The following is a 17,284-nucleotide window of genomic DNA, read 5'->3' on the forward strand; positions in this document are numbered from 1 at the left end:
TCTGCTATTGATTCCTTCTAGTGTATTTTTCATTTCAGTTATTGTTCATCTCTGTTTGTTTGTTCTTTAATTCTTCTAGGTCTTTGTTAAACATTTCTTGCATCTTTTTGATCTTTGCCTCCATTCTTTTTACGAGGTCCTGGATCATATTCACTATCATTATTCTGAATTCTTTTTCTGGAAGGTTGCCTATCTCCACTTCATTTAGTTGTTTTTCTGGGGTTTTATCTTGTTCCTTCATCTGGTACATAGCCCTCTGCCTTTTCATCTTGTCTGTCTTTCTGTGAATGTGGTTTTTGTTCCACAGGCTGCAGGATTGTAGTTCTTCTTTCTTCTGCTGTCTGCCCTCTGGTGGATGAGGCTATCTAAGAGGTTTGTGCAAGTTGCCTGATGGGAGGGAATGGTGGTGAGTAGAGCTGGGTGTTGCTCTGGTGGGCAGAGCTCAGTAAAACTTTAATCCGCTTGTCCGCTGATGGGTGGGGCTGGGTTCCCTCCCTGTTGATTGTTTGGCCTGAGGCGGCCCAACACTGGAGCCTACCCAGCTCTTTGGTGGGGCTGATGGCGGACTCTGGGAGGGCTCACGCTAAGGAGTACCTCCCAGAATTTCTGCTGCCAGTGTCCTTGTCCCCACGGTGAGCCACAGCCACCCCCCGCCTCTGCAGGAGACCCTCCACCACTAGCAGGTAGGTCTGGTTCAGTGTCCAGTGGGGTCACTGCTCCTTCCCCTGGGTCCCGATGCGCACACTACTTTGTGTGTGCCCTCCAAGAGTGGGGTCTCTGTTTTCCCCAGTCCTGTCAAAGTCCTGCAGTCAAATCCCACTAGCCTTCAAAGTCTGATTCTCTAGGAATTCCTCCTCCTGTTGCCGGACCCCCAGGTCAGGAAGCTTGACGTGGGCCTCAGAACCTTCACTCCAGTGGGTGGACTTCTGTTGTATAAGTGTTCTCCAGTGTGTGAGTCACCCGCCCAGCAGTTATGGGTTTGATTTTATTGTAATTTCACCCCTCCTACCATCTCATTTTGGCTTCTCCTTTGTATTTGGATGTGGGGTATCTTTTTTGGTGAGTTCCAGTGTCTTCCTGTCGATGATTGTTCAGCAGTTAGTTGTGGTTGCCGTGCTCTCACAAGAGGGAGTCGGCCAGACTATTTCTTAAGACCTAAATGGGAAAGATTTGGGCATCCTCAAGTGATAGTTTTGTTCTGGACACGAAGTGTTGGCTGCCTGTTGTGTTTATGTGGAAACTGTCGATCCTAAATTTACCCTCTTTTGGTGGACTGAGGGCAGATGAGACTTGGTTAGTCTTGGAGCTGAGCTTTCACCGTTCAGGGCTGAAGTTTATTGTGTCATACATATGTCAGTAGCAGGGGTGTATTTGAGAAAACTTTGATCACTTGTGTGCTTAATTTTGTCATAATTTCTGTTATAAATTTCTTGAATGAAAAATGTTGAATTCATGAATATATAAAAGATTTTTTTAATTATTAAAAATGTATTGACTCTCTTGAGTTTAACTTTTTAGAGTAAATCTTTAGATGTAGAGACTTGTATTTATTAGGTACTGAAGAGAATTTTCTGTGTGGTGCATACTTCTGGAAGATTAAAGAAAATGTATCCTCCTTTTTCTTTGCTCCCAAACCCCACCTTACTTTTACTCAGGTAAGAAGATTGAACAGGGAAAAAGGTGGGGTGTAGCTTTTTATGCAAAATATTCTGATTATGTAAATGGAGTCAGTTCATAAGTGGATTTTATCTGGAAGAGGAGGATAAAAAGCATGGTCAAATGTTTGCATGGCATTTACACAATAATCATGATGGCTGTTTTTACTGTAGGACATACTGTGGCTGCTGTCAGGAATTCTCCCAAATGGCAGTGCAGAGCAGAGGGTTTCCTTAGCTGCAGTAGCAGACTTAGTGACCGTGCCTTCTTTGTGTTGGCCTAACTCTGTGTAAGGGAGACAAAAAATGGATTTACTGTAGATTGTGATAGATGTACACAGAGAGGAGAGTGTATTTTGTCTCTTATCTAACTGTTAGAATGAGGTGGAGATCAGTTAAGTTTGAGGATATTAAGAATGAGATAGTCCTGAGTATAGTTTTCAAAAGAAGAAGTAATTTCAGTCAACTACTGTATGGAAAGGTTATATTGTAGTAAGTATAGATTGTACCTTTGAGGTCACATGGAAACAGGTGTAAGTGTACTTGGTATATTTTGAGACTAGGAATGTGTAGTTACATTTTACAGGAAACTCTGCAGGTGGCAATGCTGTTATTTTTGTGTTCTCTTTTTTTCTTGTTAGATTAATTCATATTTCTGTTCACTTAAAGATAATATTTGATTTCCATAAAAAGTTTAGGAAATAAACATTAGGAAATTCCTATACTCAAAGGTAGTTCTTAGGTGGTAATTCAAGGATGCCAATAAAAGGAATATGCTTTAAGCCACCTGTAGTTATATCCAGACTGTATATGTATTTATAGCAAAAAGTAAATGTATGTTCTCTCATAAATTTAAATGCATTTCATACAGACACATTCATTTCATAACTTTGTTTTCAGCAAAATCAGATTTGGAGATATTTAAAGCCACAGCTGAAGTAAATTACAATTTCCCCAGGAAATAACTATAAAAGTACGCAATAATGATTATAAAAAGAAAATTTAAATACTTGAGAGTATTTTTGCAGATTCTTGGCTCTTCTCCTCCCAATCACATAATGGAAAGTAAAATAATTTTTTTTTTTTTTTTTGCGGTACGCGGGCCTCTCACTGCTGTGGCCTCTCCCGTTGTGGAGCACAGGCTCCGGACGCGCAGGCTCAGCGGCCGTGGCTCACGGGCCTAGCTGCTCTGCGGCATGTGGGATCTTCCCAGACCGGGGCACGAATGCGTGTCCCCTGCATTGGCAGGCGGACTCTCAACCGCTGCGCCACCAGGGAAGCCCTTCATCTGTTTTTGATGTTTAGTTTTCTGTTTTTGAATGAACAACTTTACTAGCTGAGGATGCATGCAGAGGTCATATCCCCAAAGAACAATAGTCCACATAATGGCTTTAATTAACTGAAAGAAGTTTTTCCCTAAAAGATTATGTTTCTAGGAAGTTTTTAAAAAAATTTTGTTCTTGTGAGTATCTCATGTCTTAATGGATTGAACAGCTGCAGGTAAAGGTAAGTTTTTAGAACTTTTGTGGGATTTAATTTGAAAATTTCATATAGTGTTTAATAGATAGATAGATAGATAGGTACTTTTGTGTTGGGCTTCTTTTACTTAGCATAATGTTTTCAGGTTTCATCCATGTTGTAGCCTGTGTCAGTACCCTTCCTTTTATTGCTGGCAGGAAATATACTACATTTGCGTTTAGGTTTTTAGCCTGCCAGAACCTCTCCTGCTTTTCTGTCCTCCAGCAGCAGTTTTCTGTGGTTGCAGAGCCCGGGGTTTCAGCCTCCTTGTTTGCAGGATTAGCAAATCAATACCAAAGTTCACAGTAGCTGCAGTAGATCAGCTCAGCTTTGTGGTTCCTCACACTCTGAAGTATTAGCCCCTCTTGTTCTCACTGCCCTAGCAACTCTCTGATTATTGTATTTTATCCACTTTTCCTGTTTTTTTTAGAGGAAATGCTGTTCTACTGTCCACTGTTGGATCTGCCTTGGGTTCAGAAATCTCAAAAAAAGGGGAAGGAGGAATCTCTGAATAAGTTAGCTATTTACAAACTCTCTCCTCTTTTCTAGCCGTCAGGCCCTGCCAGCGTGGCTTGTGGATTTAAGCTGTTGCCGTTGTTATTCTGGATCTTTGGACTAGAATAAGGAGGATTTCTGCTGTATCACAGGAGGTGCAAATAGCCATAATCAAGCATGGATTTTGCTCACACATTTTTAGGGCTTGCCTCCTTCATTTCAGGTCCGACATTTATGAATTCAAGAGTTTGCTGGTCCAGTGTAAAAAATGCATTGCAACTGTTTCAAATAAAATAGATACGCTTTGACAGTTTAGTTACTGTGTTTTTGGTCCTTGAAAAGAAGTGTTAAATAGCTTGTTGTTCTCAGAAGGGAACTTTTAAAATTGCATGATTGTATTTGACGTGCCTTGGGCAGAAATGTTTCTAGTTTCACAAACTCCCTAGGTGATATGCCCTGGATGCCTGGGTGTGGGGAGCCTTGGGGTTGAGGTGGACAGGGCCAGTGGAGTGGGGATGGGTATGTGTGGGCAGGACTCTGGTGAGGCATGTCTCAGGGACCCCAAAATCTCAGTAATCAAGATAAGTAATCGTTTTTGTTTTTAACTTTTTTGGCTGTGTTGGGTCTTCTTTGCTGCACGTGGGCTTTCTCTAGTTGCAGCGAGCGGGGGCTGCTCTTCGTTGCGGTGTGTGGGCTCTAGGCGTGCAGACTTAAGTAGTTGTGGCACGTGGGCTCAGTAGTTGTGGCTCATGGGCTCTAGAGCTCAGTCTCAGTAGTTGTGGCGCACGGGCTTAGTTGCTCCGTGGCATGTGGGATCTTCCCGGACCAGGGCTCGAACCCATGTCCACTGCATTGGCAGGCAGATTCTTAACCACTGCGCCACCGGGGAAGCCTAAGATAAGTAGTACTTTAATGCAGCATTTTTAGAAGTCAGGATTTAATGCAAAAAATCCCTGATGGATGATACCAAACTTAAATGAAGACAGGATCATTATTACTCATTTTTCCTTTTGCCCCAGCACTGTTCCTTGTTCTGTCTTAACTTCTACTTACTTTGGGTTTAATTTGCTAATGTTTTTCTTATTTCTTAAGGTAAAAACATAGACAACTCATGTTTTTAGCTTTTAAATATAAGTGCTTAAAGTTAATTCCCTCTACGTACCCAGCACTCTTTTAGCTGCATCCTAAAGATTTCGATGTTCTGTTTTTAATTATTCTATTCTGAACATTTTGTCAGTTTCTCCTTTGATGTGTTGTTTGTGTGTTATTTGGAAAAGATTGTTTACTTGCTAAATATTGGGAACTGTACTAGATATCAGTTCTTTAAAATAGGTTTTTCTGTTTGTTTGTTTGTTTGTTTTGCGGCACGCGGGCCTCTCAACCACTGTGCCACCAGGGAAGCCCTAAAATAGTTATTTTTTATGTTCATTTACTATTTTAACTAAAATATACATGGTACATTTGGTGGGATTCATATGGGTGGGAAATGAGTCCTAACTGTCTCTATGTGAATCACTGTTCCCACTTGTGTAACCACCCACAGGTCCTCTATGGTGTACAAGGAGGTGCATGTGCGTGCATCTTGCTTTTGCTTTATATCAAAATGTATTTTACATACTCTTCCATACATTTTTTTATTACTTAAAATATGTATCTTGAAAATCCTTGCATTTTGAGACTGGGAGTTGCCTTAACTCTTTATAGTACATGTTGCTTTTTTGCATTAATGAGTATTTTCCAGTATGAACGAAAACTTTTCTGCAAACACAATTTTTTAATGCTTGTATAGTGACTCATTTTTTTTTTTTTGCGGTACGCGGGCCTCTCACTGCTGTGGCCTCTCCCGTTGCAGAGCACAGGCTCCGGACGCGCAGGCTCAGCAGCCATGGCACACGGGCCCAGCCGCTCCATGGCATGTGGGATCCTCCCAGTCCGGGGCATGAACCCGCGTCCCCCGCCTCGGCAGGCAGACTCTCAACCACTGCGCCACCAGGGAAGCCCAGTGACTCATTTTGATGTTCCAAACTTTATTTGCTCATTTCCCTTCTTTTGAGCATGTCCCCAGTTTTTCAGTGTTGCAGATAAACCTATGAATCATTTAAGCCTCAAACTGTACAGGAAATTTACTGGGGGTTTCTTAGACCAGTCTACCAGGAGCCGGAACTGTGGGTGCTGGGACTTATGCGCTTGTCCTCTGTGAGCTCTGAGCTCCTCAGTGGCCTGGGCTCTGTCCCAGTTATTTTTGGATCCCTGGTGTTTAAGTCATTGCACCAGCACAGAAGATGCAGAGTAATGCACTGATAATGCTGTACTCTCAAAGCCCTTTGTGTTGTGAGATTTAATTCTCCTAACAACTGTGAACAGTAGATGCCATTTTAAACTTCATTTAATTGATGAGAAAACCAAGTCAGAGAGAGGACAACATTGGGCTTTCAGGCTTAACGGTGTGGAAAAGATGAAGTGATTTGGGCTTTGGAGTCACATGTGACTTTGACTTCTACGAAATCTGATCTTACCCCAAGTCCTTTACCTCTCTAAGCCTGTTGCCTTTTTCTTGAAAATGGTGATATTAGTAATAATCTCAAAGTTTATTAGGGGATTAATTTTTTTAAGCCACATAAAGCCCCCTTGTCCAGTGCTGGACCAGTATTAGCAGTGCCGGACCAGTATCCAGCCTAGTCAAGGACCGGTTGTTGTCTCTCTTTTTACTGCCTCTTGCACTTCGAGCTCGTTCTGACGTCTCAAGGCTTTCCCCCTTGTCTGTAAAAGTAGACATAATTATATCGTATTTGCAGTTCCGTTGTAAAATATAAGTGAGATTCACTCTTTTAAAGTGGTTTTAACATTTTAAAAAATTTTTTATTGGGATAGACAAAAAACAGAACATAAAATTTACCATCTTACCTGTTTTTAAGAGTGTAGGTCAGTGGTGTTAAGTGTATTCACATAATTGTGAAACAGATCTCTAGGGCTTATCTTGTGAATCAGAAGCTTTGTACCCCCTCTTCCCTTCTCCCCAGCGCCTGGTAGCCACCATTCTGCTTTCTGTTCCTGCGAGCTTTACTACTTTAGGTGCCTCAAGTAAGTGGAATCATACAGTATTTGTGCTTATTTCACATGTGACAGGCTTTCCTTCCTTTCAAAGGCTGAATAATATTCCACTATAATTTACACCACATTTTATTTATCCTTTCAACCATTCCACTATTGTGAATAATTGCTGTGAACATAGGTGTGCAAATCTCTTCAAGACCCTGCTTTCAGTTCTTTTGGGTGTGGAATTCCCGCAGTGGAATTGCCGGATCGTATGGTAGTTCTATTTTTGATTTTTTTGAGGAACCTCCATACTGTTTCCTGTAACAGTTGCACCATTTTACTTTCCCATCAATGGTATGCAAGGGTTCCAGTTTCTCCACATCTTCACCAGCACTTGTTATTTTCATATTTAAAAAAAAAAATAGTAATCATCCTAATAGGCGTGAGGTTGGTTTTAATAACTTTTAAAAATTGAAGTATAGTTGATTTACAATGCTGTGCCAATCTCTGCTGTCCAGCACAGTGACTCAGTTATACACATAGAGACATTCTTTTTTTAATATTCTTTTCCATTATGGTTTATCACAGGATATTGAATATAGTTCCCTGTGCTATATATACATTAGGACCTTATGGTTTATCCATTCTTTTTTTTTTTTAAGTGTTGGTTTTACCAATTTATTTTATTTATTTATTTATTTTTGGCTGTGTGGGGTCTTTGTTGCTGCGCGCAGGCTTTCTCTAGTTGCTGCAAGCGGGGGCTACTCTTCGTTGCGGTGCATGGGCTTCTCATTGTGGTGGCTTCTCTTGTGGAGCACGGGCTCTAGGCACACGGGCTTCAGTAGTTGTGGCACGTGGGCTTAGTAGTTGCGGCTCGCGGGCTCTAGAGCGCAGGTCAGTAGTTGTGGCGCACAGGCTTAGTTGCTCCGTGGCATGTGGGATCTTCCTGGACCAGGGCTCGAACCCGTGTCCCCTGCATTGGCAGGCGGATTCCTAACCACTGCGCCACCAGGGAAGGGAAGCCCTTGTTTATCCATTCTAAATGTAATAGTTTGAGTCTACCAACCCCAAGCTCCCAGTCCATTCTCTCCCTCTCCCCATCCCCCTTGGCGGCAACCTCAAGTCTGTTCTCTATATGTGAGTCTTGTTTCATCGATAGGTTCATTTGTGCCATATTTTAGATTCCACGTGTAAGTGATATCATACGGTATTTGTCTTTCTATTTCTGACTTACTTCACTTAGTATGATAATCTCTAGTCACATCCATGTTTCTGCAAATGGTGCGCGGGCTCCAGTTGAGGCGTTTGGGCTCAGTAGTTTGTGGCGTGCAGGCTTAGTTGCCCCATGGCATGTGGGATCTTAGTTCCCTGACCAGGGATCGGACCCCTGTCCCCTGCATTGGAAGGCGGATTCTTTACCACTGGACCACCAGAGAAGTCCCTAATAACATTTTTGTTTGTTTGTTTGTTTTTGTTTTTAATAAATTTATTTATTTTATTTATTTTTGGTTACACTGGGTCTTTGTTGCTGTGCACGGGCCTTCTCTAGTTGCGGCGAGCGGGGGCTACTCTTTGTTGCGGTGCACGGGCTTCTCACTGCGGTGGCTTCTCTTGTTGCGGAGCACCGGCTCTAGGCGCGTGGGCTTCAGTAGTTGTGGCATGCGGGCTCAGTAGTTGTGGCTCACAGGCTCTAGAGCGCAGGCTCAGCAGTTGTGGCGCATGGGCCTAGCTGCTCCGCGGCATGTGGGATCCTCCTGGACCAGGGCTCGAACCCGTGTACCCTGCATTGGCAGGCGGATTCTTAACCACTGCGCCACCAAGAAAGCCCCCTAATAACGTTTTTTAATGATAAAAATTTTTAGGTAGAGTTGGAAAAGTGACTCTGTAAATTTTTGCTAAGTTAGAATAATGTCTGTTGATACCAGTGTGACAAGAGCAAAATCATAGAGGAGGCCGATTGACAAAGAAAACCAACCACTACGCAGCTGTGTTTGGGAAGAGAAGCCATCTTATTTGTGCCTCTTACTCAGAATATGATTGAAGAAAGGACTGGATCCATACTGGGTGTTTCTAGTGTTTCTTGAAAATGGAGTATAGAGTCACATTGTAGAAACACTTTCCTTTTCCAGGCCACAGCGAGGGATAATTTAAAATGTAGATAGTTGACGTCTCCCTCTTTATAGCTGAGGAATGTAGGTTGCAGAAGAGACTCATTCACCACCAGGGGTCCCCCTGGCACCAGCGCCCCTTCCAGCTATAGCTGCTTGCAACCTGCAACCACATGGCCTGATTTCTAGCAAGACTCCAGAGGTTCTCTCCGCTTCAGTTACCTAATTCGGGGAGCCAGTCCTACCTTCGCTATTTGCTAAATAAGGTGAGTGGTCAAACTGTGGATAAATTGGATTTATAGGGTAAACTGTGGATAAATTGGATTTATAGGGTATGGTGAGGAAATGATGAGGTAAGTTGGATATGTATATGCATGCCCAATACAGTAAAAGTTTCAAAGTTGATTTGAACAGTTGCAACATTAAAATAAATACTCGATTGCCTTTTGATATTTGTGTCATTTTGGTTAATATAAACAGAATACCCCTCTGTAACATATGTAGTTAGGTTGAAAATTTTGGTGTCTTGTCCCATCCTGTGTTACTATACCTCTACCACTCACTATATTTGAAAAACTAAGGAAGCATTCTTCTTACACATTTCAGGACCCTTTTTTTCCCTCTTAAACTTAATGGCGAGTAACCTCCCAACAGTTTTTAAACCTGGAATTTAGCGCTGCTCTTTTATATGACAAAATAAACAAGAAATGGCCATGAATTAGTGTCTCTGGAAATATTCTAGTTTAGCATTGTTTTTTAAAGTTAATTAATTAATTAATTAATTTGGTTGCGTTGGGTCTAGTTGTGGCAGGTGGACTCCTTAGTTGCAGCTCCAGGACTCCTTAGTTGCAGCATGCAGACTCCTTAGTTGTGGCATGTGAACTTTTAGTTGCAGCATGCATGTGGGATCTAGTTCCCTGACCAAGGATCAAACCCAGGCCGCCTGGATTGGGAGTGCAGAGTCTTATCCACTGCACCACCAGGGAAGTCCTGAGTATTGTTTAGATTAATAATAAGTTCAAAATTTTCTGCCTTTTAATTTTTTGAATTTATTTATTATTTTTGGCTGTGTTGGGTCTTCGTTGCTGCGTGCAGGCTTTCTCTAGTTGCAGCGAGCGGGGCTACTCTTCATTACGGCGCGCGGCTTCTCGTGTTGTGGAGCACAGGCTCTAGAGTGCGCGGGCTTCAGTAGATGTGGCACGTGGGCTCAGTAGTTGTGGCTCATGCGCTCTAGAGCACAGGCTCAGCAGTTGTGGTGCACGGGCTTAGTTGCTCCACGGCCTGTGGGATCTTCCTGGAGCAGGGCTGGAACTTGTGTCCCCTGCATTGGCAGGCAGATTCTTAACCACTGCACCACCAGGGAAGCCCTTCTGACTTTCTAGAAGGCATTTTCCTTCTGTTTCATATATCTCAGTGTGGCTTAATCCAGTGGTATGTTTATCTCCTGGTGGTTTTGATGCATCTCTCAGGTACCAGCTGCATGTCCAGCATCTTACCTGAATTTGTTTTTGGCAGGATTGCTGACACCAGGGACTGTGATGGGATGTTGTGTAGGGGAGAGAGTGGCCCGTCTGTCTTGCGTTCTTTCCGTGGGCGTGTTTCTTCTCTTCCTTTCTTGTCCCTTTGGTCCTCACTCTGACTCAGTCATCCTCTGTAGGTTAGGTGGGGCCTGCTTTCTGACTCTCTCTGGAAAGCTTTGCAGTCTCTGCAGGTAGCATCACTGTAGGTGGTGGTTGAAGTGTGTGGTCTGGCGGGTGTCCGAGTGCCCGTGCATATCCCAGCTCTGCCGCTGACCGACTAGCTTGATGTTAGGTATGTTACTTAATCTCTCTGTTCCTCAGTTTGTTCACATGTCACATGTGGATTATAATATCATCTACCTCATTGGTTGTTGTAAGTACTAATTGAGAAAATAGGTGTAAAGCACTCAGCAAATTAATGAGGAACACAGACTGTGGAGCCTGGCTGGCTGAGTTTGATTTCCAGCTTTGCACCTTAGAAGCTCTGTGACCTGGAACAAGTTATCTCTCTGTGCTCCAGTTTCTTCATCTGTGCAGTGGGGGTAATAGAGTCTGCCTCTATTGTGGGATAAAAGTACTTAGAACAGGGCTGGGTACGTAGTAAGCATTAGCTTGGCATCATCATTATTATTATATTTTCATCATTATTAGTGTTGCTGTTCTGCTCTTTTGTGATTGACACGTCATCACTGTTCAATAGGTGATAGGTATTGTCATTGTCCTTGTTTTACAGGTGAACAGACTTAGGTTCAGGATGGTGAAATGATTCTTTCTTTGTCTTACGGATAGAACTGGGGCTCCTTTGCGTCTTCCAGTTGCAAATTCAGTGCCTTCCTCAGCTTCCCCAGAGTTCCTCCAGATTAATGGAAGGGAGGTATGGTAATTGTTATGAAAGTTGGCAGGGAAAGCAAGTAATACCAATACCATCACCTTTCGGAATATTTTGTGTTTTGCGACCTATTGTCTGTTTGTCTTCAGAAGGTGATTATAGCCATTGTTAAGCTTGAATTTCTTTAGTTCTTACCAAGTCATAATTTTTATTGATACTAAAATTTTCAGAAAAAATTTTTTCTGTGTTTGTGGTGGAAACAGTGAGACGCAATGACACAGAAATGGTAATTCTATGAGTCTTACTGGAAGTAAACTTAGAACAGGATACCCGGCTGCAGAAGTTAGGGTATGTTGTAACTATCAGTTGCCAGTGGAGGCATCATATTGTGAAAGTTTTGATTTTATTTCAGTCTTTAACTTTTGATTAATGAAGGTAAATTTTGAATTGTGTGTGTATAATGTGAATTATAGTTTTCTTTTACATTCCTCCTGTTGGTTGACATAAAAGCATTTACCAGTGCTTTACTCTTGTAAGAAGTACTGCCCTAAAGTTTTGGTACTAACTTAAGGCAAACCAGTAAAACCATGATAACCATCTGAGAACTGTGAAAGTCAGAGTTGTATCTCTGTGAGCTGCTTTTGTGACATTTACAAGCAGTTTGTTTCTTAATAGTTCTTTCCCAGTGACTTTCTTAATTTAAGGCCAGGTTTCTGTAGGGAAGCCGGATTGGACAAAATTATACAGTGTATGAAGGGTTTTTCTGCTCACTGATCTTGCTTATGGCATTGTTTGCTAGCCGTCTAATCTCACACATTAGTTTCACTATTGCTCTACTAAAATCTGCAGTGGAAGTTCTGATTGGAGTATCAGAATACTACAGTTGTGTGATTTATTTTTTATGTGGGATGAGGAAGGGCATTCCACATGGTTTTTGTAGAATTTATATCAATTTTTCTTTTTCCATTCTTATGGGGGAAGAAAAGCAAGGTTTACAACATGTGTAATTCACGTATTCATGCAGTAAATATTTTTCAAGCCCCTGTGCTGGGTCCTGGAGGTGAAGCAGTGCCCAAGACTGAGGCAGGCCACGCTGTCGTGGAGCTTAGTGTCGGGTCCTGATACCTAGAATCTCTGATGCTTTCTCTATGGTTGTGGCCTCTAAAATAATAGAACTTCCCTCTGCCATGTCCTCATTACCTACAGGGCTTAGAAGAATGTGTGGAATACGGCCTGTACATTTTACTTTCTGTTTTAGCAGTGAGGCCCTGGAGATGGCGTGCAGAACCGACGACGTCCTTCCCGCCATGGAGAGTGCATTGCAGTGGGGCAGTCAGACAGTGGACGAGGTGCAGAATAAGGCACGTGGTGTTGTAGACGGGGTCATGCTGTGAGGAGGTGAAGCTGGGTTAGGGTATGGGCTGTGCAATTTTAGATGAGGCGGTCAGGATAGGCCTCGTGGAGTAAGTGACATTTGAGCAAAGGCTCGGAGGAAAGGGAGTGAGCCTTGTGGTTATATCTGGGGCAAGAGTGTCCAGCCTAGAGGGAGAGGCAGGCAGTGTAAAGGCCCTGAGGTGTCATGCGTGGCTCGTGTGGGCAAAGGGCAACAGGGAGCTCAGTGTGGTTGGAGCTGAGAAAGCCCGGGGGCGGGGATGGTGGTGGTGAGGAGATGGGGCTGTAGATGGTAGGGGAGTCTCCTGGCACAGGGATTTGCAGACCATCCTTGGTGTGCAGGTCACCTGTTCAGGGGAGTTGGGGAACGTTTGGTGAGTTTTAGCAAAGGAGTGAAATGGTGTGATTGATGTTTTGAAAGAAAGGGTCAGTTGCAGCTGCTGGCTTGAGAATTGATTGTGGAGCAGCGAGACAAAAAACAGGGGGCTGGGCGGTGGGGAGGCCTGTGGGTGCCAGATGGCAGTGGGCGGGGGGAGGTCATGGCCCAGGTGTAGTCTGAAGGCAGGGATGGTGGGTTTCGCTGATGGAATGCTTTGATCTAAGAGACAGAAAAAGAAGTCGAGGTGACCAAGGCTTGGGGCCTGAGCAAACAGTAATCTTTCTATTTAAAGTAAATTTTAATTAAGAGTTTACTTGTTAAGTGGGACTTACCAGAGTTGCTCTTAGCTAGACTGATACTATAAAGAGGTTGTTTAAATACCAAAGAGCTTTTTATATTAATATATAGAATGTCATGAATCAGAGCATAAAGGGATTGCTTACTTTTTTCACTTGTGTTCCCATTCTTTTCAAGATGTCACTGGATTGGGAATTTAAAAGCATAAGTTGTTTTAATATTTAGCAGAAAGAAAATAGTAGTTATATCACCAAACTTAGGCCTGAGACAGATCACTCCACCTCTGAACCTCAGGATCCTCTTCTGCAGAAAAGGGGAAGGAAGTGCTTTGGTGGGATTGTGTTAAGGGTTAAACTCGGTTGTTTTATGTGTGAAAGCACCTGGCACAGTGCTGGTCCGCAGGTGCTTTTCTGCTGTTTGCAGAGCACCTGTGTCCTCTCCTGCTCTCACACCGGCTGCTCTTTCTTTTCAGTCGCCGCAGTGGTTCTTTCTTGTAGCTGCTGCTTCCATCTGGGCTGTGCTTCATCAGGCAGCCACTGTTCCCTGTTTCCTGGAGAAGTTTATGCTTCTCTGTATCTTTCCAGCTTTCAGGACCTTGCACACCAGGAGGTGACATTTGGGTATTGAAATAAAATATAAATTAGCTTGGTGGATGGGAGAGAAAGCTGCCATCCACTGGTTCACTTCATTTGGAAACTGGGCTTCTCCCCCCACTCACTTTTTCCATCCTAGAAAGCTCTCAGTTTGCCCCTCGTCCCTGCCTCCACTGCCCTGCCTCCACTGCCCTGCATCAGCTCCAGCCACCCCCCCCACCCCCACCCCCGCTAGCTTTTCTTCACAGCTGCTGCTGTGGCCTTCTGGGCTGTTTGTGAAGACCCCTGCTTCCCGGATACGGCTGGGCTCAGTGACACTGTGCCTCTGCCGGTTGAATGGCCCTGTCTTTACTCATCTTTAAAAGATGTGGTGGCACTGATTTTGCTTAGAAGATGTGAAAATGAGATATAATCAGTATCTGGTGTGTAGAATGTGGTTGGTGACAAGGTAGCCTTGAATTTTTAATTTTTGAGAGTCATAGGTTCCAAGAGAGACTCACAGTTTGCTTGGGTCGTTTATACAGTCTGTTAGCTGATGGTTTCAGATTAAGCACCAAGCCGTTGTCATGGGGCTGAACCAGGTACCAGACTTGCCCACTGATGTTCCTTTCTGTCCTGGGCTCTCCTCAGTAATGGGGGAAGCTGGGGTGGTTGGTGTTCATGAATTCTGCTGGGTCTGTCTGCTTGTTTCTTCTGTTCTTTTTCTGGCTTGCTTGCCTGTGTTTTCTGGAGCCCCCTTTCTTACCAGTGTTGCCTGAGGTCAGAGTTCTCTGTGGTGAATGATGTATTTTCACTGGGGCATATGAGGGGTCACTTGAGCTCTGCCTGCAATTAGGAGACTGAAGGTAAAGCCTGCAGCACAAAGCATCATCTAGGGGAGCTGTTAGAAACTGAACACGCTGCCCTGAGGCCACAGCCTTTGTTCAGCTCTTGTTTTCAGAAGTTAGTGAATTCACAGTTAAGTAAAGTACTTGATTCTTTATTAGCTTACGGGATTTAAGTAAAGTACTTGATTTTTTTAATTAGTTTACGGGATTTACTACTAACAAAATCACCGATATATTAGGAGGGCTAAACTGTGCCCAGGCAAAGGCTCCAGGAACCTAGTTACTTACTGTCTTACTGCTAAGATAATAAGTGTGGAATGTGTTCAAAGAGCTAAATTTTTTAGACAACCTTGATTATCTCTCAGTTTGAATGGAGAAAGTAAGTAGCTTTGCATCTTAAAAAAGTTGCTAGTACAGATTATTAGGGTATTTTTCTGTCCTGCTTCTTCAGTATGAGTTTATTATTCACTTATATTTTGAAGCTAAAAAAAGAAATGCATCTTGGATCCCTCAATATTCCCTAAAGCTAATTTTGAAAGTATCTGGCAACCTCAACCTCTTGTTTTTATGTGTTTTCTAGATACTTTCTATAAATTTACAAACTTTTCAAGTATCAATCTGGAAAAATATTTTACCTCAAAAATACTTGGGTTCCTATGGACATTTTTTACAGACTTGTTTTTAGTGATGATCAGGATTTTATTTTCAGAATTATTCTTATTTCATCAAGGTAATTATTTTAACTGTAGGTCAGAATTAGGCTGGTAAAATGCCAAAAGCACGACTTTGAAAAACAACAATGGTTTGAGCAGGCACCTACAGACATGATCTGGGTCAGACTTGATTTGCAGCTTACCCAATTCTAGAATCGTCTGTCAGTTTCGTAAACAGAAGTCTGCCAGATGAATTGAACAGAAGGGTGAGATTAGCATATTAATAAGGTTCTGGCTACCGGCCGCCTTTTTCTCCACCCTGTGTCCTCCCTCCCCTCCTTCTCGCTCTCTTTCCCTGAATGAATCTAGGAACACAGACCCTTGGGGTCACGTTACTTGCTGGTTTCTTTCTGTTCAGTAGCTTAATCTGGCCAGGAAGGTCTGTGTTTCAGGTTGCGGAAGCTTGAGAAGATTCTGTAACTGAGAGGCATTCTTCAAGCTGCTGGAAAACATTACAGAGGGAACACCTCCCAAATTTTGCTTCAAGCTCTGAAAAAAGGAGCGCAGTGGGGAAGCTTAGTCTTGCTTGTGGATCGAAGCAAATCCTGTAGGAGCGATGAACGGGGACTTGTTGTGCGGACTCCTGGCTTGGTCTTTCTAGGACTGACTTTATGTTGTTGGAAGTGACGGGCCGAGGGGCCCTGGGACCCACAGGTGCTGTCTGTATGGAGAAGAGCGGCTGTAGTCCATTTCCAGTGTGTTGGGCTAAAGGTATAAGTAGATTAAAAATCTATTCGGTTTAAATTTTATTTAGATTCATGCTTTTGCGCTAAGAAGGTGGATAAGAGTTTGTCAGAACTTATTTCAAAGAGAGTCACAATTAAATTTAAGGAAAAAGGGAAATTACATGGTATGGGTTTGCAACTATTGCATAAAACCAATTAGAGAGTGTTTCAAAAAGTAAATAAAATTATTTTTATGAAAATGCATTTAAATGAGTAAACTCTTTTTATGCTCTGTCTTATGTCTCTTGAAGTTGCATGTTTTGTTTTGAGTTTTAATCAAGACGTCCTACCCATTCTGAGAGGCAGAAGTTTTTAAAGAGTAAAGAGACTAAGCTTAAATAGGACTGCAGGAAAAAAGAGTAACAGATTTTCTTATTTCAAAAATTGGTTTCCTTTCCTCACCGTAAAGACTGTGTATTTAATTGGAAATTCCTTGTTACTGTAAGGTGGGCTTATCACTAAGGGTCAGCAATGCTGTGAATAAACAGTTTTCCTCTGTAATGTTGTTAGGGGTTTTAGTTATATAAAAATAAAAATATAAAATATAGCATTTCATTGTAACACTCAGGATGGTATTTGGGGAATGTGTTTAGAAGTTAAAAATGCCATATAATTCATGTATGAATAAGACCAAGACAGGTAGGCTGTTTTGCTTAAAATAGTAGTGGATTGAATATTTAACCTGGGAGATAAAGTCCTTAATGAAGAATTTAATAAAAATATTTATTATTAAAAAATATATATTTAAATATCATCTTACTTCACTTAGGAAAGATTTTTAAAAGGAGGAATCTGCACTGCGTAAAGAGCTGCAGTATTATAAGTAAAGCTTCAGACTGATTAAATTTAGTGTTCAGGTTAAAAATGTTAATACCACCAGGATGTTGATGTGTTAGCACAAGATTAAACTGGTTTTCATTTGAGTTGTTGTCATTATCTATTAATTCTTTTCTAGGCTTTTAAACATTTTTAAAACATGTGATATTAGAATCCTTTAGTATGACTAAACAAAGACTGTCATTTTATTACATAATTAGATATTAAGAGTAAAGATTTTGCAGTTAATTCAAACTCTTGAGTTTTAAAGGATGTTGGGTTTGGGAACTTTTTAAATTGCAGGTTCTTACCTCAGGACTGTGTAGTATAATTGAACATGGTCAGTGCTCAGTGGCGAAGAGTTCTGTACTTGTTGAAAAT

The 17,284-nt window shown here is 42.2% G+C and overlaps 1 protein-coding gene across 19 annotated transcripts in view; it reads left to right on the top strand.

The window, feature by feature from the left end:
- PTK2 (protein tyrosine kinase 2) overlaps positions 1-17,284 on the top strand; it is a 252,734-nt gene that overhangs the window by 48,799 nt on the left and 186,651 nt on the right. For 3 of the 19 annotated variants that reach the window (XM_067712784.1, XM_067712799.1, XM_067712798.1), the window contains exon 1: positions 15,771-16,073. The exons of 3 other annotated variants lie outside the window; for them this stretch is intronic. In XM_067712784.1, the coding sequence (XP_067568885.1) occupies positions 15,974-16,073 (100 nt within the window). In that variant the 5' untranslated portion in view covers positions 15,771-15,973. Of the gene's footprint in view, positions 1-8,833; positions 9,079-15,766; positions 16,074-17,284 lie in introns of those variants that run through there. 13 more of the 19 variants (XM_067712789.1, XM_067712786.1, XM_067712797.1 and 10 more) reach the window with 10 other exon arrangements.

Source organism: Pseudorca crassidens, chromosome 17 (assembly GCF_039906515.1).
Source record: "Pseudorca crassidens isolate mPseCra1 chromosome 17, mPseCra1.hap1, whole genome shotgun sequence".
NCBI lineage: Eukaryota > Metazoa > Chordata > Mammalia > Artiodactyla > Delphinidae > Pseudorca > Pseudorca crassidens.